At 41.5% G+C, this 27,762-nt stretch overlaps 1 protein-coding gene across 1 annotated transcript in view; it reads right to left on the bottom strand.

Annotated features, from left to right (window-relative positions):
* Window positions 1-25,862, bottom strand: part of SSPN (sarcospan) — a 35,537-nt gene extending 9,675 nt beyond the window's left edge. Inside the window, exons 1-2 of the mRNA XM_036889447.2 lie at window positions 25,569-25,862; window positions 1,378-1,464 (exon numbers count right to left, since the gene is read on the bottom strand). Coding sequence (XP_036745342.1) covers window positions 1,378-1,464; window positions 25,569-25,766 — 285 coding nt within the window. The 5' untranslated portion in view covers window positions 25,767-25,862. The remainder of the gene's footprint in view (window positions 1-1,377; window positions 1,465-25,568) is intronic.
* Between the last annotated feature and the right edge of the window lie 1,900 nt (window positions 25,863-27,762).

Raw genomic sequence — 27,762 nt, 5'->3', positions numbered from 1 at the left:
TGTATTTCAGCACATGTATTTTTATGTTAACATGTATATATATGTATATATGTATATCAGCACAATGTATTTTTATGTTATTTTTATGTTAACAGCTTCAGTCATATGTGGGTAAAACTGTAATCTTTCCAGAATATCTCTCCTGGCATCTGCTTATCAACAGGTGTTCTTCAGGGGTGGTGACATGTAGGGCTTTAGTGCATCACCATATCAATAGGTGTTACTCTGGGGTGGATAGAAATTGATCTCCATATCGAAGGGTAATTACCTGGGCAACAGAGGGCTTATCTGAACCTGAGATGTGAGGGGGAGAGCTGGTTTTACTTCAGCCAGAGCAGGCAAGAGAGATGGCCCCAGACTGCAGTTTGTAAGCAATAAACGGGTTTTAAACTTTATTTCTCCCTTTGACTAATTTTGGTTTTAGAGGTATTTTGTCCCTGGATTTCCTTTCCCCCTGACTTACATCATACTAGAATATACTAACGCTTTCTGCACTTCATAATTTGTAAATAATACAGCTAACTCTTATACCTTATGCTTTCTTGTTCTAGTGAATAAAGGAATATCCAGTTTTTATTTGCTTTCCTGTAGAAGAGAAGTAAACAATATGAATGGATCACAAAATAAAAATAAAACGCCACCAAGGACATTACAGAAAGCTTTTTGTTCTCTGCTACAGTAGTTGAAAACATGTAGGAATTTGATTTCTACTAGCTCTGATTGCCGAGTTGGGTGTTTATCTTCCTAAACCCTGAAAGGGTGTGTCTGTTTTTCCCTTTGGAGTAGATTCTACTGAGCAGTGAAAATGGTGTGTACTTGGACTGGCCCCAACCAAATGCACTGTCTCTAACAGAGAAAAATACAGTCACAAGAAAGACACGCATACTTGCTAACCCAGGCATATCTCTCCTGCCCACCCTTTGCCCTCAGACTCTTGGCACAGATTATTTGGATGTACCCAATGTACTCTTTCTGTCTCAGTGATCCCACCTAAAAGAGGAAATATGCTTAGACTGCTTCATTATTAAAATATTCTAAAAAGCCCCCAAGATACGGAAGTGGGCACTGATAGAGAAACCCGGTCCCTGGCCAAGTGTTTTGTTGAACTGATGAATTTTCAATATTCCTTTTAAGGGCACTGAAGGACAGACTACATATGCTCTATGCCAACCTTGTCTATGGAAATGAAGACTTTAAAAAAAGTTAGCATTACCTTTGGGGTCTGGATGAATGCCCTCCTAAAACATTTTTTGGACTGCCTAGAAATGCAGCTTCTAGAATAATCAGATATGCAACCCTTTAAAAAAGCATGCCTTTATTTTGTGCTTAAGTTTCTGTCTATGCAATGGTAAAAGAGAAAGAAAAATGACAACTTACTTTCATTGCAAACTGGATACATGTCCGTTCATCAACTTGATATGAGACACAGAGCATAAACAAACCAAGATAGGCCACTAAGCAGACCTGTAATGGAGAACATGGACAGAAGGGTGTTATCAGGGCTAGTTGTGCATTCTAATGACATCAATCTCAGTGTCTTTCGCCAGTAACATCCTTGTTATCAAGGTGCTCATTTCATTTACTTTTCTTTACGGGCTGTTTTTTTTCTCAGCTGGTGGAACAGGAGTTTTTAAAATAGCATGATTGCTTTAGTTCAATGTGGCCAGTATTTATTAAGTTCTTTTGATGTGCCACATGCTATGCAAAGTCCCAGCATATACAATGAGTGTGTAAGTGTACACTCAACCTCAATAAGTGTATAGTCTAGTCTAGGCCAAGGTAAGTCCACACACTATTCTAAAGCAGGGCATTACATATCAAATGCTATTCAGCAAAGTACAAAAAGAGGAAAAAATAACATTGAGTCGGGTGATTAAAAAAGACTTCACCAAAGAGGTGGGTTTGAAATAGTTCTGGAAGGGGATGGTGATAATAACAAATCTCTAACATTTACTGAATACCTACTTTGTACTGGGGCTCCTCTAAGGGCTTTGTGTACATTTCCTCATGTAATGATCACAAAACTCTATGAAGTAGATGCTACCATGATCCTCATATTATAAATGCGGAAACAGAAGCACAAAGCTAGTAACAAATGGAACCAGCACTCAAATCAGGTAGCTTGGGTACAGCAGCACGAGCAACAGCGGACATAGGGCTGCACAAACTGTGGCAAGAATAGCAAATGTGCTCCCAGCTGAAATAAAATATAGAACAGAAGAGGGAGCTTGAAAATCTGGGCATGTAGGATTGATTTAGTACAGAGTGGGGCTCCCTTGAAATTTTCCAGCAGGGGAATGACATGATTCAAGACGTGTTTCAGGGAAATGAGTAGCGGTGTCCAGCGGGCTGGCAGGGAGAGCATCGTGATATCATTTTACTAAGCTAAGCAAAATTAATATATCAGGCGGCCCAGAGCTCAGATGGTGGCAGGCAAAGTCAGAGACCAAGGCGAAGCAGAAAGGTGCGGTGAGAGCAGATTTCGTGTATCACGGCTGTTACGTGACTCACGGGAGGACACTGGGGAGGGAGAAATAGGAAGCAATCCCCTGGTTTTGATTGGCAGTGTTAGAAAGAAAGGGGTTGTGCCTGTCTGAAAAAAGGCTGGCAGGAGGCATGACACTTGGAGAGAACAGATACTCGATTGGTTAGTCACATCAGATTTTCTTTTCAGTGCCCTGGGGTTTTTCTAAACTCTGATTTAGAGTTTCTAATCAAAGCTCTTCTATCCACTCTCAATGCCGGAACCTTTAAGAAGTTACCAATGTCTGCTTTGCACCAGAAAACATAAGCAACAGAATTTTCTGTTAAGCACAAGTTGCCTAGAGACAGATGTTGGAAGGGTGGCTGAGAGTCACCCAGCAGGTCATCAATGGATGGATCGGGCCACATTCATGACTCCTACTCGGAGGGCCAGCTGCAGCCCCTGGGCCATCGCTGCTCGTGGGGGAGAGCTGTGCACTTACAAAGCCAACCCAGCGTGTTCACACATCTATCCCGTTCTCGCCTTGATTACAGCCTCAGTAAGTTGCTTGTGCCGTCCTAGGTCACCAACGTGAGAGTTATTCAGGTTTCTACTGGGCTGTGAAGCCAAAAACCAAGCCTTCCTTTAGTACAGGCTGTTTCCAGGGTTTTCCATCCCTAGGACTGGCTGATGTACAGAACAGTCCCAGAGGGGAAAGACAGCATTAAAATCGGTGAGCAGGGCAAAGGCTGGAGAGGTCTCGGTACCAAACAAGCAGAAAGAGCCCAGGAAGGGGTTTTTCAGCAGAAGACGGGCAGACGCCCAAGCAGTGATACCGACGTTCTCTGTGTAGCCCACCATGCTGCTGCCATTTCCAAGTCAAGATGAATTTCTTTCTCAAAGCTCATTTAAAACAATTATGCAATTGAGGTATAAGGTTGATAAGGCCTGTAGGGGGCTTACTGTGTTAATTTTCACATTAAGAATTTACAGAACTGGAACAAAGGGAGAAAGCCCTCCTTTTTTGTTCATTGGTGGCAAGCCAGATGGAGGCTTCTAGACCTCCTTCTCTGGGGATTGTTAAGTCCCTAAGCACGTGCCCACACTCCCTTGTCAGGGTGTGTCCGCAGGAGCCCAGGGCTGGGCCTTCTTCCACAGCTGTCTTCTTGGTCTGTAGAAGGTGCTGTGAAGTCGGCAGTGCCCGGTCTTTCCTCTTGGCCTTTGTGAGAGATGTGTTCCAATAATCATGCCTAACTGACCAACATCTTAAAAGCCTGACTGTCTGTCTTGCTTGAACAAACTTCCCCACTTTAGTAGTATCTACTTTGTGGCCTTAAACTGGGCTGGTTTCCAGCAAAAAGTTGCAGAGAACTTAAGGCCTCACTCTAGAGCATTTCACTTTGTCAATTGACAGAACTTATTTTGAAGACAGAATAGCCGGACCCTCTGGGAATTGAGAGGTGAAAGGACAGAGTCCCAGCCTTCAAGGAGCTCTCTGTCCAGTGGGGAAAGAGAGGAGAATAAAGCTATAGTACCACATAAGGACGGGGACCCCGCTGATAGTGATGCACAGAAGGGGTGGCTGACCTGAAGGGGACTTGGGGAAACTTCCTTTAGGAAGGTGGGTTTTGAAGGGTAAGCAGAAATTAGCTAGGAGAAGAATGTGTGGAAGAGTAAAGAGAGTATGCACAGGTACAAAGGGCAGGCTCAAGGAGAAATGTCGAGCAAACGGTGGGAGACTCCCCCAGCTCCCCGACAGAGGATCGGAGAGGAAAGGGCACACGCTGGCTTGCGGAGAGGGGCTGCAAGTAGGTCACACAGGACTTTTATTTTGACCTTCTGGCTGCGAGGAGCGGACTGGGGACAGTACAGGCAGCTGGGAGGCCGTCCTCCATCCATGGAGAAACCGCAGCGCCTGAGCTCAGGGTGTGAGAGGGATGGAGGGGGTGGGTTGGCGAGAAGAAGGAAGCAGAATCCATGGGACCGACGTGAGGGCCGCAGGAGAGGTCGGGGTCGGGAAGGTGCTCGGCTAGCTGACTTGGACTGCCCGGTGGATGGTACTGACAGTTAATGAGACACGAGATAGGAGAGGAAGAGCAGAACCAAGTGGCAAACTATGACGTCTGCATGGACTCAAAGCTCAGCCACCTGGGCCTGGAGCTCAGGCGGGAGGTCTGGGCTGGAGATGAGCACTTGTCAGTCATCAGCTCATGCGAAGCTTCTGAAACCACTAGAAACGCTGGACCATCCAGCATCCAGAGAAAACAGAAAAGGGCCCAGGAGTTACCCAGCTTTGAAGAACCTTTGACTCTTTTGAACAAAAGCATCTCGAATAGACTTCGTAGAATGTTGGCTGTACATCATGACTTGTTGAAATCTTAAGAAACCGATCAATCATCCTTCTGGATTTTTGAAAGTTTCACTTCTAGCTCCTTGTATAGGGTATTTGCTATAAAGCCTGAATCAATCCAACATATTCTGATTTCTTGGCCTTCTGATAGGACTTGATAGACTCTAGGATGGGGGGGACTTCATTTTCTTACCTGCCGCTCTGCATGTTAGAACGATACTTCTTTATCAGAGAGTTAACCTGTGTTGCGTGTAGACACCTTCTAGAAGGGCAGTATTTAGTGAATACTTAAAACTGAAGGCTTTGTGGCCATGGGGAGGAAATGAGACTTCTCATGCCAGACTAAGGGTCTTGTTTCCTGAGCTGGCAGGATGCAGATGTGCCAGAAGACAGGGTGTCTGGCTTTCCAGGCAGGGAAGGGGGAGCCCATGTTAATGAGCAATGAGACCCACCAGTCCTGCTGGATCCCAGGCCAGAGCTCCCACCAGATATGGTGAGGTGAGGCCCACGGCACTGGAAAAAGGCCACTATGTCAGGCTTTCAAGAAGGCACCCTTTGGACTAGACACACAGGCCTGGGGCGGACAGGTGGCGTCACTGAGCACAAAGCCAGCTGAGAACTGGGTGGCATGGAGACACTACTGCTGAAAGGGTGGCTAGCCTTAGAGGTTGCGAAAATTTAGTCCACGTACAGATGGACAATTATGTTGACAAGAAGAGCTGGAAATTATTTTTGAATAGAAAAAAGAGAAAGACCACCATCATAATTTTTAACTTATTTTTGAATGCATGTTTCTACAATTTGTTTAGTGTAAAGAGAAAACCTAAGTCCCGAATTCCATATTCTGTTTCAAGATACTCTGTGCAGAGTGAAGACTGCATTCTCCCTGTTAGAAAGTTAAACAGAGTCGAAATGTTCTCTGACTGTTAGATGTGCTTGTAGGTGTGTGAGTCCTGAGTCTTGGCACACGGTGTCTTTGTGTCATTGGGCTTGAGTGTATCTGCAGCGGTGCCTTGTAAGGGTCAGCATTGTGACCAAAAGGTGAATGCCAGACCAGTGTCCTGGACATTTTAATTTTGGCAAAGCTAAAAGGTATTACCCTGAAACATTTTGGGAGAATGTGAATTCTTGGCATTTACTTGTTCCACATTATGTGCATTTATATTCTGGTCTTGTGACATTTATGCAACCTCCAATATATTTGTTTTCTTCTTTTTGCTGTCAACCGAGCTGCTCCAGAGAGCTGTCTGGGGAACAAAACCTTCCCCATCAGGTGCCTTTCACGATTCCCCTCCTCCTTTCATCCCCCTCTTTCATTTGTGTATCTGAACTGTGACTCTATTTCTGTAAGTTAATCAACTTTCCTCTTTGTATTTAAAGTGATTTAATTCAGTCAATATAGTAGCAAGATGAACTCTCTTCTCATGTTTGCACAGTCAATTGATCAAGAAATGTAGCAGAACTATAGATGTTGCTCTGGATGTTTCTTAAGAGAATGTCTATGGACTTAATAAAATGTAAAGTAGAATATTAGAAATCATTTTCAACAAATGATAAATATATTGCAATCTGTCAACTGAATGGAGTCTCACGCAGGAGAACTGCAGACTAATACATAGTGTACCAGAGATTTAAATAACATACAAAAGAACATTTCATGAGACTCTATTAAAGGATGCTTATTGGATCAAGATTGCAGAAGGCTGGGAAGAGAACGTTTCAGTATAACTTAAGCATTTTCACTGGATTCTCATTGCCTCTGCCTTGTGGTAAGACAAAATCTAAGCCAGTGGTTCAGAACTACTTGGAAGGTTTGGTAAAAATTGGCCCCATCCCCAGAATTTGATTCAATAAGTCTGAAGTGGAAATCAAGAATTTGCATTTCTAACAAATTCTCAGCTAATGCTGATGGCGCCGGTCCTGAGGCCACACTTTGAGAACCACTAGTGTAAGCTGAAAACAGTCTTCTAAATGCCGATGCCTGGTATGGGGTTTATTTACCTGAATGGGTAGAGGTCTAGAGTGAGCCACTGACTTGTAGAGCTTCCTATAGAAGAATTGTTTATCACAAGTAATAGAGATTTAACAGTAGTTCCCCCATAAGGAAATTTAGTCTCGGCTATTGTAGGAGGACTTAAAATCGGAGAGGAGCACCTTTATCTAATTGCTTCTTAAATACGACCTTATCCCACAGCTTCAGTGGGTGCGGTTGATGGTCTGGGAGCATCTCTGAATCACCCATCACTGTGGTGGGGCACTCCGCTACTGCTTGCAGGTACTGCCACTTCACTCCAAGCCAGAGCCAAGCTATCTCCTCCAAAACTCTACAGACGTGTACTTGGTAAATGTTCAACGACAGGCTGTACGGGTGGGAGATGCTGTTTGTAGCATTTGCTAATTCTGCAGTGTAACTACTTGTACCAGTGCCAGTTTCAAGGACCAATACGAAGTCACTGAGCACAGAGTTGGGAAGAGATGTGCACGGTCAGCTTTTGCAAGCCCACTGGAGATGCTCTAGCACGCCCCGTACCTCCCGCATCTTTGCCTCCTCTGAGCCCCTTCTCTTACAGAGCATTTGGCTAGCAAGTGGGATTAGTTTGTAACTAAAGAGTAGTCTGGCACTTTATGCTTTACTAGTTGGAATCCTTGAAACCAGGCTAGAGAATCAGTGTAAAGGTGCAAGGGAGAGATCCAGGGAGCAATCCTAATACTCATTTCCTAATTTGTGGAAATGGATTAAGAATTATTACAATGTAACTTTTGACATCTGGCTACTAATGGACCCCCCAGTTTACCTATCACTCCCCACCTGAGTTTAGCTCTGTAACTTTTATTGTGGTAGGTACTGGGGGTGTGAAGAAGACTAAGATACGGTCTTTACCTTTTAGAAATGTACAGTGGAATCCCCACTTTGCAGAGGAACTGAGGCACGGGAAAATTATTGCGTGGGTAATGTCATTTGGCTAGTCTAGGCCAGGTGGGAAAATCAGAGGCCAAAAGTACCTACTTAATCAGTCATTCATCAAAACCCTTCATCCTTTCTAAATGTAAGGGACATCGAATCAACTGTGTATTCTTCCTGCTAAGTATTATATTAAAAGACAATAAAGTTTTTGGCATTAATCAAATAGGACTTAAATATGGTACAACTATGACATCCCCTCCCACATTTATTATTATTATTTGAAATTACATTCTTATGTAAAAGCAAGATAAAAGGACTCAGAAGTATTCTTTCTCCTAATCAGATGAGGTAATAAAGGTGAAAATAGCTCTCAGACGCATGAAACGTCAGGCAACAGCTCATTCAATAAATGGAACTGCTTACTTAGTCCCATTAAATCAAGTATAAAACGGTAAATACAATTAAGGAGACAGTTCTACGTCTTGGAAAACGTGTGGGCTTTAGAGTTTGGCTTCTGATTTTACCACCTTACCAGCTAAATGATCTTGGACAAAGTTATGTAGTTCTCTTAGCCTCAGTTTCCTTATGTATAAAATGGAGACAATTATGCCTTCTTTTGAGGGTTAATTCAAAGATTAATGATAATGTAAATAAAGTGTCCAGGATAATGCCTAACAAATAGCTGGAGAATAACTGGTAGTGATCACTATCATAATGATTATGCAATCAGTCATGTACAAGTTTTAAGAGTTGACCAAACTTAGATATATTTAAGGCTTCATTAACCTATTACCAACTTAACCGTGTTGAGAACTGGTGACACATGTACTGTCTTGGTTACAAATACCACACAGTCTACTTCGTATTAGCACCAGTTGCATACTTGGTCTGATCTTCATATTTATGTAAGAAAGACTAATAATCAAGTCTAGATGGGTTGCCAGTTTAATGCTAATATTGAACAGTTTTATATGCCAGGCATTAAATAAGCGCTGCAAGTCCATTATCCCATTGGGTCTTCATGAAAACCCTATTATTAGCCTCACTTTATGGAAGAGGAAACTAAAGCTCGGAAAGGTTTTGTGCTCCAGGTCACAGGGCGAATACAGAGCTGACAGCTGTACCCGTCAAGAGTACAGAGCTGGGGTCTTCACCTTTACACAGCCTGGCTGCCTCCCCGGAGGAATCTTGCCAGCCCTTGTAAGGGAAGTGAGGATTGCAGAAATTTGGAGAATATTCTACGATCTGCTCCTTTCCTGTGTGAATGGCATGAAGCACCAGTCCGGAGGCACAGTGTGAAGAACTGTGCTTGAGATCCAAACGACTGTCCCACCTGGGGGAAGGTGATGCAGTCTTTGAGACTCAATGTCATCATGTATGAATTAGAGGAAATAACACTCACTTCATAACTTGTCTTAAGGTCATAAATACTGTGCCTGCAATCGCAGCAGGTATAACTGCTTCCATCTCATGTGACCTCAAACTGTGCCTGGATAACTTACTCCAAAACTTGAGCTGAAATGAGTAATATATATACATGGAACTGTCTATCACATCATAGAAATAGTCTTATTCTGTTCATGTAACAAATATTCATGGTGTACCTACCACAGGCCAGCTACTCTTTGAGGCTCTGGAGGTACAGTGAGCAGAAAATACAAAAACCGCTGCCTTGATAGGGCCAATGCTATAAAGTAGAAAGGCTGACCATAAACAAATAACTAAGATATATAACTTGTCAGTGCTTGAGAAGAGCTGGGGAAAATATACCACCAATTATCATTGCTTCTTTTTCCCGCAAACATGACATATAGTAATGAGCAAAATATAAACAGTAAATCCTTAAAGTGATAAGTTTCCCCTAAAAGACTGAATTGGGAATGTCCAGCAACCCCTTAAAAAAAGATGGCAGGCTCACAATTGTTTCTCAGGCGAGCCTTGCTGGCTCTATTCTTGCAAAAACACGTATCCACTGTAAGTTACCTAAGCCCTCACAGGCTCCATAAAAGGTAACATACACCTGTCCTGGAGAAGGAGCAACAGAGGGTAACTATGTAAACAGCAAAACAGGCTGCATAGACTGAGGCAGTTTATCTTAGCTCTGGATCTGACAGACCTGGGTTCCAAACCCCCTCCGCTACTTTCTAGCTGTTGGTCTTGGACAAGTTAACACCTCTGAGCCACAGTTTCATCTGTGGGATGGTCGTAACAATGCTTGCTCTGAAAATTGCTATCAAGGTTATAGGAAACAGCACATGTAAAGGGCTTAAACACAGTACCCAGCACAGAAGAGGCAGTCAATACATATTTGTCAAATGCATAAGTGAATCCATTTAGTGACTTGGACTACTTCTGCTTTCATAGCTAAGACCCACTTTTCAAAAATCTTGCCAATAATGTTGACTTAAATAGTTTGCAAACATCTCAGAGTAATAAAACTTCTTTTCCTGCCTCTTTTTTTTTCTGCTACACACCTATTTATCATCTACTACCCAGGAAATGCCAATCTTGTAACCATGCTGAGCTGTACGTTTCTCTGATTATACTACTGTGGTTTTACAAAGACAAGCATTTAATTTCTGAAAAAGTGGTGTTCACCTAAAAATATTTTCTGTCTATAACAATCCAAGGTAAATATTACCTTTTTTTAAAAACAGCATAATTGTTTCAGCCAAAGTTAGTGTGCAGTTGTTAATGGGAAATTACAAAAGTGATAGGCATGTAAATACGAAGATTCACAAATCAACCAGAGAGTTTAGGGCAGAATTGAAGATGAGGGGAAAACCAGTAACTTACCTCTAAACCTATCAACTTTTACATATAGGCATTAAAACTCAGAACACTGATGATAATTTTGAAAAACCCTTTTTCTTGGCTTTTACTAAACCAAGTTCAAAGTAGTAGCTTCTTCTCCACTACAAACAAAACTATAGCTGGCAACACTCTTTATAGCTAGTCACTTTTGCTAAGGAGTGTTTGATTTGGCCTATCATGCACAATGACTTTTCATTTGCCTTAGGAATATACAATCCCAAAGTTTCACTGTTTTCCTCTTTTTATTTTTATTTATTTCATTAGAGTGAGAATTGCCAATAGAGAGCTCTAGTGAAGAAATACTCTATTCATCCAAGGACTAAGTTCCTTGCACTTGGCCCAGCAAGAGTTCGGATTACAGCACACATCCTCAACTGTGGGTTTTCACATCTTTCCGTGGGGATGCAGGGAACAATTTGTAATATTTACATTGCAAAGACACCCTAAGAGATTATTTTCTTTAAAGGCTGGTAGAGATCCAGGTCAAAATCTCTCAGCAACAAGGTAATTCTAGATAACCAAATCTAACACAGAAAATGATTTCTTCATAGGGTCTGAAGAGAAAAGACACTTGCTTAGCCACACCTAAGTTTACCCATCTCTAAAATCCACTCAGTCTTTTTCTCCCTCTTTATTATTATAATTGTCCTTTTGCCTCTGGAGTTGATACCTGATGGGTCTATGTCTGAATTATTATAAATGTAGACTTTTCATATATGAGTTTCAAACTGAACCAAGTTTCAAATTTCAAATTGAACTCAAATAAACAACTGATGTGCTAGTGCATTAAACTGAAAAATAAAAACAGGCCTGTCATCGCCTGCAACTTTGCTAAATCTAGATCTCTTTGGAAAATAAATTGTAAAAATAAAATTTTAAACATTTATGGGCAATTGATAAGGAAATTATTGCTCATGTAATTGCCAGCAATGAGACTGTAGATTTGCCTGCTCTGTTGTGATAAAAGCTGCAATTGGTTGAAAAATAAATATGGAATATTAAGGGCATTTACATACCCAGCCAAAATCCTTTGTATGGTAAAATGCATCCTTTCTAATTCAAAGTGGTAGGTTTTATCATGATTTGAAACTATCCAATATTATACAATAACCAGGAGAATATATATATCTATATTTAACCAATGCTGAATTGTAATTTGCATTATTGGGCAGTTTAGCCAGATCTGTTGTACAAGCACAGAAAGAATGTGAAGGAAATATGCTTGTGAAGTGGCTTCCCTATTTCTCAGCATACATTGGGCTTCAAAGATACTCCCTTATATATTATATGATGCTTATAAGATATTAGAAAACTATCTGGATGGAACTGATAAAAAGGCGTTGAACTTGTGACCAGAGGCTGGGTGAAGGGAGTGTGAATCTCCCAAATCCTGTGGATGTAGTGTGCTTTCTTTGATGTTCCTGCCAGAGTAAAGCTGGAAAACTAGAGATCTGCAAGAGATATTCCAGCATAAAGTTTTTACAGTTCATAAGTTCCAAAAACCCTGCTTGAAAATGATTGCAAATGAATTTGAACCAATGAAACTTACAACTGGGTTTTTATCAACTCACAGAAAACAGTAGAAAAATCCGGTAACTATCCCAGTGTGTGACTTATCCTGGCGACATTCAAGTGGAATCTCTCTGGCTAGGGTCTTATTTCAATATTATAACACAGACTGTGTAGCTACCTTAAGGTTCACATTTTATAGGAACTGCGGGAAGTTTTGCAATTACATTCTCAAAAAGACCGAATAAGCACAAACAGAATTGTGAAGCAATGAAATTTGTTGTGGATGAAAACTAGGCTGAATAATCATAGGACACAAATTGTGCCTTTGACCTGAAATGTCCTTTTACTTCTGTGTCCTCCTGGTATGTACTACTCCTTCAACTAGTTTGAATCCAGCAGTATTCATTCCTCAAGCCCTGATCAAGGATCCCCTCTACCCAGAAAGGGTACCTTTTATGCAATATCCACTTTGTATGCACTAGCTCATTTATTCCCTAAAACAATGCAGTAAGTAAAAAATATTACCCCATTTTATAGATTGTGACTCAGAGAGATTAAGAAACTTACAAGTTGACCCAAAGAAGATTTTTAAAAGCATTAAGAGGTTTTATTTCTGCTTAATATTAAGGACTAAATTACATGAAACTGTTCTCCCTATAAAACACTTTAAAATGTCCTGAGCTTCCACAGGCTAAGAGATGGAGTGGAGATCACGGCAGGAAGGCTGGCTCCTCGAATGGCTACACCCTTAGATGACTACTACATGATTAACCCACTAGCACTGGAAATCATCAAGAAAAGAAACATATGAACCAATTAGAGTGTATAAGCTCTTATTGGGATCCTGATTCCAACACATTGTGAAGAAATATTCATGAGTTAATCATGGATATTTGAACACTGATTTGATCCTATTAAGAAACTGTTAACTCGTTAGGTGTGATAGGTATTTTTGATTATTTTTTTAGCCTTCATTTTTTTACTTATATAATGAAGTGTGTGGGTGAAATGATATAATATCTAAGATTTACCTAAAAAAAATCAAGGATATGATATATGGGTGGAGAGTATAGGAACATACAAATGAAGCAAGATGGATCATGAGTTCATAATTATTAAAGCTGAGTGATGGAAACATAGGGGCCATCTTATTATCTACTTTTGTGTATGCTTGAAATTTTCCATAATAAAAAGGTTAAGAAAAAGAAGTGGCTCTGGGCTCATGATACCACTGGGACATCTCACAAGACAAACTCCCTGGAAGGGTTACACCCTCAAATAGGCCATAAATTATCACATATAAAACCTCTTGGAAATTGAACTCACAATCCAATTACAGCAAACACATGAAGAATCAATTCATTAATGAAGGCCAGTACTGTGTACATATAAGCATGTGCAACATACTTTTTCTCAGCATTAAAGCCTCATGAATTTCAAAAACTGGAATTAATGAATACAGCCTATAAAAAAGTACACTCAAAATAATTGAAGACATGAAAGAAGGGATTAAAAACATGAATAGAGAACAGGGCATTTTAAAAAAAATTCCAGGGATATATTAAACCATCAATAAAGACAAAATAGAATTTCTAGAAATGAAAAATAAAGTAACTAGAATGAAAAACTCAATGGATAAATAATAGGCAGATTAAACTCAACTGAAATGGGGAATAGTGAACTAGAAGATAGACCTGAGAAAATAACCCAAAATAGAGTACAGAGAGATGAAACACCACAGAGAGGCTAAGAAACAGGGAAAATTAAATAAGAAAATCCAAACATACATCTGATGGTAGTTCCAGACAGAGATGAAAGAAAACAGACATATTTGAAAAAATAAAATATTCAAATACTTCAAACATTCTGAAATTGTTTCAGAACTGATGAAAATACAAAAATCCTAGAGTCAGGAAATTAAACAAGTCCCCAGTAGGATAAATACAAAGAAAATGCACATTTAGTCATGTTGTAGCTAAACTGTAGCATGTGGAAAATGGAGAGATATTCCTTGCTCATATATACAAAGTACAAACTGAATGAAAATATGGAAAGTATTTTTCTTGGAACTTCAAAACCCAACTGTAAAACATATGTGGAAAAGAATATGGGTCAGTCGCACCAAGACAATTTTGAAGAAGAATAAGCCGGGAGCAAGGCAAGGTGGACAAGTTACATTATAGTGCTATTTAATTTAAACAATATGGTATCAGCACAGTGATAAATAAAACAATGAATCTGGAGAGAACCACAGACACAATCCTCTAACATGGAAACTCTATAGTTGATGAGCGGATACAGCAGTTCAGTATAGCAAAGACTGATTATCCATTAAATGGCACTAAAACAATTCATAATCTGCATGAGAAAAAAATAAAATATGGACGCTACCTCACAACATATGCAAAAAGACCATTTAGATTAAAGATACAAGTATGAAAGCAGATGTTCCACATTTGAAAAAATATATAGAAAAATATGCTTCATGATCTTGGAGTAGGGAAAGATTTTTTTTTTAATATATTAAAGCACATCCCATAAAGAAGATTGATAAGTATAAACAGATTAAAATTAAATATTTTTCACAACAGAGTCACCATAAGCAAAAACAAAAAACATGGTACCAAGTAGAAGATACTGGCAGTACCTAAAACCATAAAGACTGACATAGAAAACAAATCTTATAAATCAGAGACAAATAACCCATAGAAAATATTTGTTGAATAAATAAATGAGAGAAACCAAAATAAAATGGCCAATAAGCATTAAAACATGTTCAACTCTAGTAGTAAGAGTTGAATTAGAAAAACATAACTAAAAAAAGATATTATTGCACACAAATTAGACAAAACTTTTAATTGTCTGACAGTAACTAATATTGGCATGTTGTATATCAGCAGGATTCCCACTGTTGGTGGGAATGTAAATTAGTACAAGTGTGGGTCCCTGGTACTGATTTGGCAACATCTACACAGTTAAAGATGCCTGTATCTTATAACTCAATAATTCAATTTCTAGGAATATGCTCTACAGAAACTGAAATACATGCATGGGGAACTGTTGAAAAGAATGTCCAGTTCAACAGTTTGTAATTGCAAAAAAAAACCCCCATACAACAGTTTTGAAAGCAACCTAAATTTTTGTCAACAGGAGAATGAATAAATAACTGTTGTTAAATTAATTCCTATAATCAAAAATAATATAGCAAATATGAATGAATGGTATCAATGTACTATGATGAATAAATCTCAAACACAATGTTGAACAAAAATGATATGCTGCCATTTATATAAAATGTATAACACATAAGACATGGTTAATTGTTAGTTTGTATGTATACATATTAAAAAGTATGAAAACATGCATAAGCATGATAAATGCCAAATTCAGGATAATAAATTCCTCTGGAAAAGGAGGCTGGGGTAGGAGAATGTGACTAAGAAAGGAAACAGGGGACTTCAATGTATTGTTTTCTTCCTTAAATAAAATAAATAATTTTGACAAAGTATAAACTTGACAAACCTGAATATAAGTAGGTGGTTGTTTTATTACTCTCTATATGTTACTATATACTTAAAATTTTTCATAATTAGAAAAGAATCATAGAATGGCCCATACGTGTTCAAACCTACACAAAAATGAAAATAAAAAGCATAACTGTAAGGTTTTGAAAATGACTACAAGATAGTAGAGCTAAGATTCTATCCACATTTGTTTTATTTCAAAGCTGAAGCCCCTCCTACAATTTCAGGCCCCCTCTCCTTGCCCTTTCTGATCCTTTGCAGACAGGGTTCATCACACCCTCCGCCACCTCTTCAGGGCACCACCTTAGCATATGATTGTTTAAACTATTCTAATCATTTGTTCGTGGGTCCTCCTGGACACTGAGCTCCTGACATGGAAAAATAAAGGGAGACTGGCCAAGATGTGAAATGTTTACTAGTAAGTGATCTTTCTTTCATAGACTTCTGTTCTGTTGCTTATCAATCACCTAACTTTGAGGGTGATTTATCAGCAGCTAGTTGCCAATAAGTTCAATTAATACCTACTTTTGCAAAATAATCCATTTTCAAAGAATGTAAGAGAAACAAAGACTGTGTTCCAGCATTTCTCATGAATCAATAGAAGGGGCATTTTGCCACATATTTGTGGAGACAAGAAACAGCCTATAGTTAATTTGTTTCATTTTGGGATTTTCAAGTCCTCAGAAGGGAAATGTGTGTTTAGCCTGATCCAGTGGTATCATTACAGGCTGGATTTTATTATTCAGGCATAATGAAGTAGGTTCTCAAACTGGGTCCCACTTTAGAAAGGATTGCAGAGTTAATTCTACATTAATATCCCTGGGTTCATATATCTGAAATAGAATTAATAAAAATTTATGAACTAGTACAGTCTATAAGAGTTAGATAGTATATCACTATAAATTCAATGATATAACACTGTAACAGGAGAATAAATGAGAGATCCCTCCTAACCTTTAAAAAATACTATCAAGTGGCTTTTCTAATTGAGAGCACTATTTTACCAAAAAACCCGAACAGAACAGCATATAATGGAATGTTAAGCAACAGAGGGTAACAGTAGTTCTCCTTTGAAAAGTGTTTTGTCCTTTTCAACATGAGGAGGTCAGTGTCCCCAAGCAGCCTGCAGCCGCCCCACATTTCTCCTCTTCTCCTCCATGGCAACATGGGTTAGCTGGACACTGAGCTTTTTGTGATGTGTGTGTGAGGACAGGGAGAAGGGGAGCGAGGCTTCAGGGAGGTCTGGAGGTGGAAAAACCTGTGACGCACTACATCTGGTGGCTGAATGAGAATGATTTATCCAGGCTTCTCTAACACAATAGTTACGGGCACCCCCTGTTCGCTTTAAAAATTCTCTTTGGTTTCAGAGCCCTCAACTCCGATCAAAACACTTTAATCAGCGTCCCAGACTACGTGTTCATGAAAAGATTCTGAGACGAAGCCAACCTGTGTGGGCTGAATCCTGCTGCAGAATCTGAGGAGCGGACTTCACGCACACGTAACGTGCAAACTCAGCGGGACCGGGGCTGTCTTTCACCTGGAATGCAGTCCGGAGAAATTATCCGTCACTGACGACAGCGTGCTCCCTTTGTGGGGACCTGGCCTCCCCTCCACCGCCTAGGACTCTCCACCCTTGCCCTTGGGGAGGGAGAATGTCTGGTTCTTCTGCCTAAGTGAACAGCACCATCCACCCTCTAACAGAAATGACGGGAACTGAAATGCTATTTCCCTTATCGTGGAAAAGGCCTCCTCATAGCTTTGCTGGCACAGTGAAAGGGGAGATAAGGCTCTGCCTGTGCCTAATGGCCTGTTGTGTGCCACCCCTGATACTTTAGAAGGAAGCTGGTGTTTTGTTTTGTTTTGTTTTTCCTAGTAAAAACGCTAAAATTCTCTCCCTAGTCAGGGTCTAGTTAACACATTAGCAATTCTCCTGTTTTTCTTGTCACCTGTCATTATCTTCCACAGGAGAGGCCTTGATAATAACCTATCTTACAGGGGTTTTTAATGGCTCGTTACAATGAGTGCTGAATCAAACACTTCAGAACAACAGCTGAGTGGGATGCCACTAAAACAGAGTGGGCAAGGGTGCTTGCGGCCTCTCGCAGCCCCACGGCACTCCCAGCTGGTGCGGGGAGCTGCTCATTTCCGCAGCCACAGAGGCAGGCCCCAGCAGAGCTTGAGCAGAATCTGAGAATGCTTATTCATGAACAAACCCTTTGCTTTCTAACGGCCAGTCACCTACGGCCTTTTGCCGGAGCCCAGGGAACCCGTTCCCGACTGCTGGGCAGGGAGATGGCCCAGGAACATTAGATCGGAGAACAACTTTAAATATGCTCAAAAAATCCAACTGGAGTATTACAGGCACCTCTGCACCAAAGGCCATGCCTTCTGATTGCTACTCCTTTTGGAACTGGGGTTGACCCAGCTGTGGGAAGGTGCTGTACGGGACCGTTCTAGTCTGTCCTCTCTGGTCTTTCTCTCTGCGATGGCTGGGTTTGGGAAGCATCAGATCAAGTACAGCAGAGCCGAGTCCTGGATTTCTAAGCTGCTCAAACAGGATTCTGTGAAAGGCCCTCGAAAGCATGTCCAAGGGGGAATCTACCAAGGAGACGCAGAGGCTGGTAAATCTTGAGACCCAAGGTGGGAACACCCCAGGGTTTTATTCTGATCCATTCCTCAGAATAAATGTTGATCTGGCCTTCAGAATCATCACCAGAAATGAAAACAAAGGCTGCACATTCTACAGGAGACCAGAGAGGAAGATTCCCTTGAGTTCTAGCAACACCGAGCATGAGATCACTGCCCCGCAGGCTGGCAGACTCGTCTCATTGCTGAAAATCTGAGCATCCCCCAGTGGCACCACCCAGCCAGTCACCCTCATTTCCATGCCTCTGAAGCCAGGGTGTCACTTAGCAGTATCCTGACAGCGAGTCACTCCTGGAGCAGTAAAAGAAGGCAGAGAATTACTAAACAGTGGCTCCTAAGCTTTAAAGAGCTACTATAGCAAATGAGATGCCTAAAATTAACCCTTAGAATTGTAGTCACTCACTGACTCTACTGGATTTTATTTTTACAGAAATTTGACAAAAGAAGCAATCTGTAAACACAGTAAAAACAACCTTGGCCATATGTTTTGCCCCGGGCTTGAGCACAGAGCCATGCCACCCCGTTGTATAGCCCTGGGTCAGTTTACTGGCTCAGAATTCTCCTCAGAAACATGCAGACCTCTAACTGTTCCCTGAAAGCCAGACGGCCTTCTTGAGTGAGCTGAGAAATGGGCTCAAGAATCACTGAGATGGTTGTATGAACTTCTCCCTCACTCAAGGTGCTGTGGAAAGAATTGTGTCCCCCCAAATTCCTCTGTGTAAGCGCTCACCTTCAGTGTGACTGAATTTGGAGAGAGGGCCTCTAGGAGGTAACTAAGGTTAACTGAGGTCATAAGGATGGGGTCCTAATCTGAACCGACTGCTGGTTTTGTAAGAAGAGGAGGAGAGGGAGATCTCTTCCTCTCACGGAGCCCGAGCGCCGAGGCAAGGCCATGTGAGCACACGGCGAGACAGGGCTGTCTGCAGCCCAGGAAGGGTCCTACCACACTGACCACGCTGGGGCAGACCAAGACAGAAAGGAAAATGTATTTTAGTCATTGCCATATGTGTGGGCGTACACATATGAGTTTTAAAGTTAACCGGGGTGATTAGTGAGCTGCGCTGCTCAGGCATCTGCCAGTTACTCCTGCCAAGTTTCATCTCGATGCACTCAGATCTGAGGCGACCTCCAAAGCATCTGAAAAAGGATGTGTCTCTGAAATAAGCTTTTATAGCTTATGTTATAAATACTGTTCCCAACATCCATTATTTTTAAAAAGTTCACCTTCAGCTTATGAACTCACTGTAATAAACCTGGACTTGAATATTCCCAGCAAGTAAAAACTACAGAGTGAAAATTTGACATCATGAGGTCCTACCCAGCTCTAGATTTCGATCGGCTCTTTTGATCCACGTTTCCCTAGTTTGCCAAGATCTAGGCCCTAAAAATGAGCTGTATTTTTGCAGTGAAATGATATCCAATTAAAGTTTAATGACTAGATTCCATTCCTGTCCTAGAGCAACACAGAAATATGCAAACTGAACTCTTCACATACCCTTGTGTGTATCCTTGAATGTTGACGCTAACCCATCAGGGGACAAAACGAGCAAATGGACTCAGTTAAGGAAAACCCTTCAGAGAAATGTCACAGACAAGGCCAAAGGCAGGAAATGTCTGGGAAACGTCCATTTCCTCAGAACAAATTCAAAGTGAACATCATATCGGCAATCTCTGAAACCGTTAGACCAAATATTAGTGAAAACCATGCCTTTGTTTTCTTTGTAGAAGGAAAGAATCCAGCATCCAGCTACATCAATCCCAATTTGTCCTAACTTATTCCAAGGAAATGCAAAATAAGTCAAATGACTTCTCTTCCCTCTTTCTTTTAACCCTGCAGTCATTTTATAACATGGAATAAAAACACTGCAGTAATGCTAAGTTAATGTGTTCTGAATGTTTCTGGAACCCAGGAGCCCAAAATGGAGTATAAAACATTCCTTATTATTACTGCACAATTCTTTTAAATGTTATCAATAAACTTAAATCTGTCTGTATTGAAAAATACAGTAATATGTCATTCCTCAAACCACAGAGTAAAAATGGGTTTCCGTAAGTTCCAACAGAAGCTCTGATAATGACAAGTATGGAACAGAGTTCAATTCAACACCTACTGGGCACCCATTATATGTCGGGAGATGCATAGAAGCCCCCTGGACATATAACATATTTAAAGAGAATAAATTGCTTTATTTTTTTTATTACCCCAAAATTCTATGCAACAGTATTTCTATCATAAAAAAATAAAACCAAATGATTGGCCCCAAATTCTATGCAACAGTATTTCTATCACAAAAAAATAAAACCAAATGATTGGCACCACAGAAGTTTCCAGAGATTAAGTTTCTGAGTTGAATATATCCACACAACAGGATTGAAAAATATTGGGACCCACCCTTTCTCCTTATTTTAAAAATAGAAAGAAAATTCAGGGATAACTTCCTCCTTATGTAAGCACCCCTTTGGCCTTTGCATATCTGGCTTAGTATGAGGTTAGCCGTAGAGGTGAAAATACATCTCTCCTAATGATTCTGAGCATTTAGTGATTTTGTTCAATATTAGCTTTCCTTATTCTTTATTCTGTATTCCTGAAATTATTTCAGGAAATGTCACCAAATTCTTGACTATTTCCTTTTATTTTCATACATTTATTAAAATTAATTTCTTTTGCCAAAGTAATTCAATTACATTCCTTTTTATGCTTACTAGGAGAACTTTGTGTACCTGTAAGATCATTTTCTACCATTAATTATTATCCATACCCAGTGGAGATGGAGTTAGGCTATGTAATTATCACTCCTCAGTTCCTAACAATCCTGTGGCAGTTGTTACAATAAAAGTCACTTCCCAGTGGTACCAGACGTACCAAATCTAAAACATTAGATTTTGAAGGCATATTAAAGTTCCAGTGTGAAAAATGATGTATTACTGTGCAATGTATTTTCTCAAATGTCAATACACTTACATAGAAAACAGACACCCCTTTAAACTTTACCTGTTTTAAGGTCAAAACCCCAATGCCAAACCTTCCTCACTGTCAATTTCTCTTCATAACCATGATTAAATCACTTAGCCAAGTCATTACATCTTCGTCTCTCTACTTACAAATTACAGAAAATAACAGTATCTCTTCCTTGTTATATGTCCTATACCTGTGAATTTCAGGGTATATTCTGTTTTAACATAAATAAAAGCCTACTTTTCCCTTTCACTAACTCAAGATTAAAAAGAGATTTTTAAAATCTGAATACACCTGCATTTTGAATTCCTTACAGTAAGTTGACATATGAAAACTGTTATTGAAATTCTAGACAAGACTCTTTAATCATTACAGATTCATATGACGAGTTTTATGAATGACATGAAGAAAAGGAAATATTCTTCCCTTCCTTTTAAGCCCTTTCCTTAGACTTCCTCATGTGATTAATGTGGTAGCTATCTCAGGGTTTTTACTCCAGCTGGGTGGGTAGGGAAGCAATGGAGAAAGAGTGAGGAAAGCTAAAAACCTCAATCAGGCAATTTCCACTTTCCATGGGAATATTCCCTACAAGGGCCAAGAGACGTAACAAATACTCAGCACCACCATTGGGGATGAGAAGCAAGAGTTTGCTCTTAAATTGGCGACAGAGTAGAGATGCCAAAGCAAATAAATCATTGTTCAGTGAAATAGTCTGAAAGGTAACTGGGCTTTAAAAATATTTGTGTAGGTTAATACTTCTAATCGGCTGCATTCATTCCTGTCAGATATTATAAGGGCACATGTCCATCAGGATCTCTGGAGATCTCCTCCTGATATATGATTCATTATTTTTAGACCAGTGCCTAGCTCAGCAGACACACCCAACAGATGTTTACCGAATGAAGAAAAAGAAGCTGAAGTTCAAACTTGTTATACTTCATCTAAACCAAAATTGCATTCATTTGAGTAAGAACTAAAGGCCCCAAAGTTCTTAGATTCCTTCAATCCATACACATTCTTCATCAGTAAGAATTCTGGAATAAAAAGCAAATCTGAATGCCTCTTTGACCCAGTTACTCAAGCCATTACTAGAGTAAAAACACAGGAAATCCCTCCATTTCTTAGGATCTCCCGCCCCTAGCCAAGTTCATCCTCAAAGACCCTGTTTCACTTTGTATTATCATCGTGGTGTGACTTACACCCCTTAAACCATTTATAAAGAATTATGAGAGAAGAATGGCACTTCTACTGGTTACATACTCTCCATAATGGGTCCATTCTGTTTTTTCTTTTACTGGAATCTTTTTTAACTCCATCTCTCTGATGCAGGGTGAAGGGAGTTATATTTAAGGATAGGCAAGAAATAACCTGTTTGTCTTCCTAAAATTTCACTGGACATAAATCTCTGATCACAAATCACCCAGGACTTCTTCATTCTGTAACCAGAAGTTCACTGATATTCATCAGGACACCCAGACATGGGTCAAGGAGAAGCCACCTAAGTGGGTTTATTCATATATCCAGCTTCTATTATGGGAATGATGGTCTCTAGATCCTGGGTAATGGGAGAGTAACCGTTGTTAAATGAAGTAAGTGCCATATGGTAAGGGGCAACCAGCCTACAGAGAAATCAAAGAATGTAGCATGCAAAACTGCCCAAGGGGTAGGTGTATCAGTCGGGGGGCCCTGCTTGAATTCAGCTTAACTTCAAGAAGCAGGCTGGACCCTGCCCCCACCCCAGGGATTGACCTTTACTGCGTTGGTCTAGCAGGTCTCCTGAACAGGGCAAAATTTTCAGTATTCCCTGGAGTATACACCAGCCCTGAATCATTCCATACCCTTAAGCAAAGTGACCCTGAGGAGGCCCCTTTTCACCAAGTTAATTTTTATAAACCTCCAGAGCAATTCAGAAAGTAGTGGGCTAATCTAATACCAGCAAGCTTGCTAATAATAACTTGGCTAAGAACAGAGAAAGGTTGAGATGGCCGAATTGATATCCTCTTCAGGGTTCAAACTGGTTTAGCAAATGTAGCAAGTCCAAAATGACTGCTCGGCAAGACTAGAGATAAAACACTGCCACTTCTACTTCAAGAGTGCCACTACGTGATTGCTTCACTAATCGCTAATAAAAAGAGCTAGCTCACTGAACACTTACTATAACCAGCACTATCCTACGTATTAGAACGTGTATTTAGTCCAAGGACAATCTTAAGAGCTGGAAGTATTATTACCCTTCAGATTTCACCAACGAAACATGGAAGCCTGGAGAGGTTAAGTATTGCCACAAGTTATTCAGTGAATAATGGCCAAGCAGGAGCTCAGCACCAGTGTTTACGCTTCTGCAGTTCACTGCCCTGTCTCCTTGTCTTTTCCCTTCCCTGAAAGTTTGGAAAAGGACCTCGTGACCAACCACAGGCCACGAGAGGAGGACAAGAAGCGCTGCGTTTGTGGGAGTCAGGGACGCTCTGCCTGCTGCTCTGCCCCCTGGCATGAGGGTTTTTCCTTGCCTGGCTGCTAGAGGCCTTCCTCACCATCTCAGGGCATCTCCACTAACCACTCTATTCTACACAAATTCTCTCTTGAAAAAAAATTTAAGATCACAGATATCTTCAGGGCTACACACTGCTAGCAAACTTCAAATGGAGCCTAGACTATAAACTGGAAAACTGGAAAGAACTGAGACCTAGCTGTAGAAAACGTTCATTGTATCAGACCCAGGGAGCTTCCAGAGCAATCGGGAGCCTGTAAGGCTCCTAAGGGGAGCTCATGAGAATTGCTCAGTTCATGAGATTTCAGGGTTGCCTGGTTTGTATGCTTATGCCCTAAATACTAAGGCAAAATTTTTTCCCATATAATTTGCTTTTTGATACTGGGATTTTTAAAGTTGAAATGAAGAAAAGATAGAAAACACATTTGTAAATGATATTAAAAACCACTGAATGAAGGCGTGTGATTCCTTTTTTCTTTTAATTCATCTAGCCTTAAAGACAGACATTTTTTGCCTCTATCTTGACAGTCGTTTAGGTGACTAAAATACCCAGTATATCTTAGTGAAAAGCTATATTTAAAATCACTTGATTTAGAAAACTCCAATCATGATAATTTCATGGGAATTCTTAGCACACAAATTAACAGTTTCAAATTACTCTGCAAGAATTTGGGAGTTCAAATAATCTTAATTAGAAAATACCTGCATCGATGAATATTTATCAGGTGTTTTTTAACATCTGTCCCTGACACAGAATTATTCTGAAGCTAGATTTATGAGTTATAGTTCCTGGGTCAGTAATAGCACTAATGTTGTAGGATGAGACCAGCAGCCAGGAATGTGGATTCTAGGCCCTCCCCAGTCCACCAGTTCGAGTCTAGTCTCTGGGCCTTGAGAATGTCATTTAAGTTCTCTTAGCCACATGTCCAGAAAGAGTAACACTTCCCACCTCAAAGTGTTGCTTCATGGATCCAATGGAATTATGCACATGAGAGCGGTTTTAGTAAGCTGCGAGGCACAATAATATAAAATAATAATAAAACTGCAAACTACATGTGGTGGCAGTGCGCAATGAGGAAAACGCAGACATCATCTGGTGCCAAAAGGAATCAACTTGGCTGATTTGGCAATGTGGCCAGCAGCTTATGATTCCCGGTATGTCTGCTGATGGTTCTCATTTTAGAAATGGAATGATAATAACGATGCCATACGGATGATGTGGGGATGAGAAAGGCATGTACCGCCTCCAGCAGGACTGGCATACAGTAGGTGCCCAATAAACGGCGCCGGTTTCCCATCAAAGAATCCATCGAATTAAGCCAAGTACGCTGTGTGTTCCCACACTCACTCCCAACAGCTGGGCAGTGTTCTGCCTAGAACAGTACATCCATTAGCACAGTCGAAAATACACTTCTGCCATGGCCAGCGCCCTGGGTTCATCCCACCCAGACTCCCGCGGACTAAGGCCCTGCTTGCTGTATTCGCATTTCTTGCCCTGGACCGTTATTTCACAAACCTTAACTCAGGGAACTCAAATGTAAAAAATTAAAGTAAATTAATACTACCCAATGTAGCAACTTCAAGCACAGGCTTTTTCCTACTTTTCGCTACTTAGGGACAGAGGAGGGGTCCCGGCACTGGGATAAGGAAAGAGCCAGAGAGAATCTGTTGTCACTGAGGCTGTTCAGTCCGACCCAAGTACGCAGCCCTTGCCCGCCTTCTCGCCCCCCAGCCCCGAGCGCCAGAGCCCGGCGGGCGGAGCGCGCAGAGCAGACCCGCGCCCCGCGCCGCCCCCCGCGGCCGCCCGCGGCAGAGCGAGTTAGAGCGGAGCTGCGGAGGGGCGCATGCGGGGGGTTAGTCTCAGCCCCGCCCGGCGAACGCGCCGCGGCAGGACGGGCGCGATGCTTACAGTGATCCCAGCCCAAAACGGAGTGGCCCTGAGCGGTAGCGAGGGGCTGGCGCTCGCCATGAGGAAGCCCAGCACGGTCACGGCGAGGCCCAGGGCCAGCTGCAGCAGCGCGAGCAGCAGCGGGAACCGGCAGCCGCAGCACGGCCGCGCCGCCTCCTCGCCGCGCTCCGCGGGCGCGCCTTTGCCCTGCGGCCCCATGGCGGCGGCCCCCTGCCCGTGCTGGCCGCGCGGCGGCGTGTCCTTGCCCGGGGCGGCGGGGGCGGCGCAGGGCGGGCTGAGCCGGCCCTGGTATTCGAATTACGGAGGCTGAACAAATATGGAAAACATTTGGAGCCGACTCGCCGCGCCGGCAGGGGCCGCGGAGGGGGAGTCCAGGGGGGTCGCCAACTGCCAACGCGCCGGGACGTCGCGCCGGCCGGGCCCACGACGCGGCCCCGGGGCCTCCTAACTGCGCACTTGGGTGCGTGTGTGCGCGGGTGTGTTGTGTCTGTTTTCCTCACTCTAAACCCCAGGATGTTTTTGGTTTTGTTTCTGTTTTCTGGGAGGTGCAAGGCAAGGTGGTAAATGTTTAAATCATTTGAGTTTAATTAACAGACAGTCGAATCCGAAAGAGGCATTGCTGGGCTCCAAGCTTGGAAGCCGTTTCCATAAGTTAAATTGTTCTTCTTTTCCAGTAAAGGCATAGGCTCTTTTCTTTAATTATGCAATCCAGCTAACAAATAAAGGCATTTTTCTCATTGAGGTATTTGCTTTTGTAAGAAGTGTTTATAGAGATGCCGGACTAATTGGGAACCCGGTCACATGTGTTTTTAAAAGCTGTTCAGTCATTCCTGGAGAGCCCCCAGCCAGTCTTCACAAATATCCACAAGTGTCTCGGGGATTATTACATACCTCGGACTTGGACCGGTGAACTCAGTCTACACTTAGATAATTTCTAAGCACCTACAAGCGCTACAAAATGGGGCTATTCAGATGGATTTGGCCCCTGCCCAAAGTCACAGAACAAATCAATAAAACCAATTATTCATATTCCCACATACCTCTACTCAGCAGCACTTAGAACAAATTTCAGTGAAACCACTAAGAAATGGACCCATCACTTCAGAGTAATTTATATGTGCTTTGATGTGGTCACTTTAACATTCAGGGAGCTGCATTAAAAAATAGAATGATGCTGCTGAGATGCTAGGACAGAGAAAGCCTACTCCTATATGGGTCACTCGCAGCCAATTTAAACAAAGTCCAACTCCCTTACTTGTTTCCTTAGAATTAGAAACTAATTGTCACCTCTGCTCCTTGTAAACTGCCAAGTCCCCACAAAGTTACCTTTGAAGGTATTGAACATATTCTTACTTATTTTATGAACTTAAAGGTTTTCCTTAGCCTCTGGATCAGTGAGACAAATATGGCCCTCGGAAGAAAGGCGGTAGCTCCGAGAGCAGAATTCGCACGGCACCTCCCAGCGTTCCGGGGTGCCACTGGAAGGGGTGGAGCGGCCGCTCTCCCGCAGGAGAGGGGCAGGGGCTGGGGAGGGGTCACTGGCAGCTCTGGGGCCTTCACCGCGTTAGGATTCCTAATGAGAACATGTAAAAGCTGGTGTTAGACCAACGTCCTCATCTGGCTGGGGCCTGACTGAGAAGAGCGCGAATGACAGAACGGTACTGGTTTTTCTATGTAAACACAGTAAACATTTTTAGGAAGCTAATTAACTACATGGCATAAATTATCTTGTTATGAAGACTAGAGCTACCGATTATTGTCTATTATGTAACAACCACAAGTAGGTGCTTTAGTACTTGACTGTTACTTACAACAGTCCTTACAACCACCTTATTACAGTTTCTACTTTTAAAGATGTAAAATATTGAGTATCAGAATTATTAAGTAACCAGATTATTAAGCCGCTCACCTGCTTAGGGATAGACATGAGGGGAACCAAATGTGAACTCCTGTGGATTTACCTGTTTTAGTAATTACTTCCTATAGGCAGGCAAGTGGGTAGGCTGTTTAAATTGTTTATATTTTAAACAATTTACTGATCATAGGTAGTATTTTATCTCACAGAATTAGCTATCAGCCTTGAACTTTGGTACTTTACAAAAATATCTCGATTCACCATTTACAATGGTCAATGGAGACCGTTACTTCTATCACTGATTTGTAACTAGATACAGGTTCTATTTGATGACTGTAC

Source organism: Manis pentadactyla, chromosome 14, assembly GCF_030020395.1.
Source record: "Manis pentadactyla isolate mManPen7 chromosome 14, mManPen7.hap1, whole genome shotgun sequence".
Taxonomy (NCBI): Eukaryota; Metazoa; Chordata; class Mammalia; order Pholidota; family Manidae; genus Manis; species Manis pentadactyla.
This window is presented reverse-complemented; position numbering and strand designations above follow the sequence as displayed.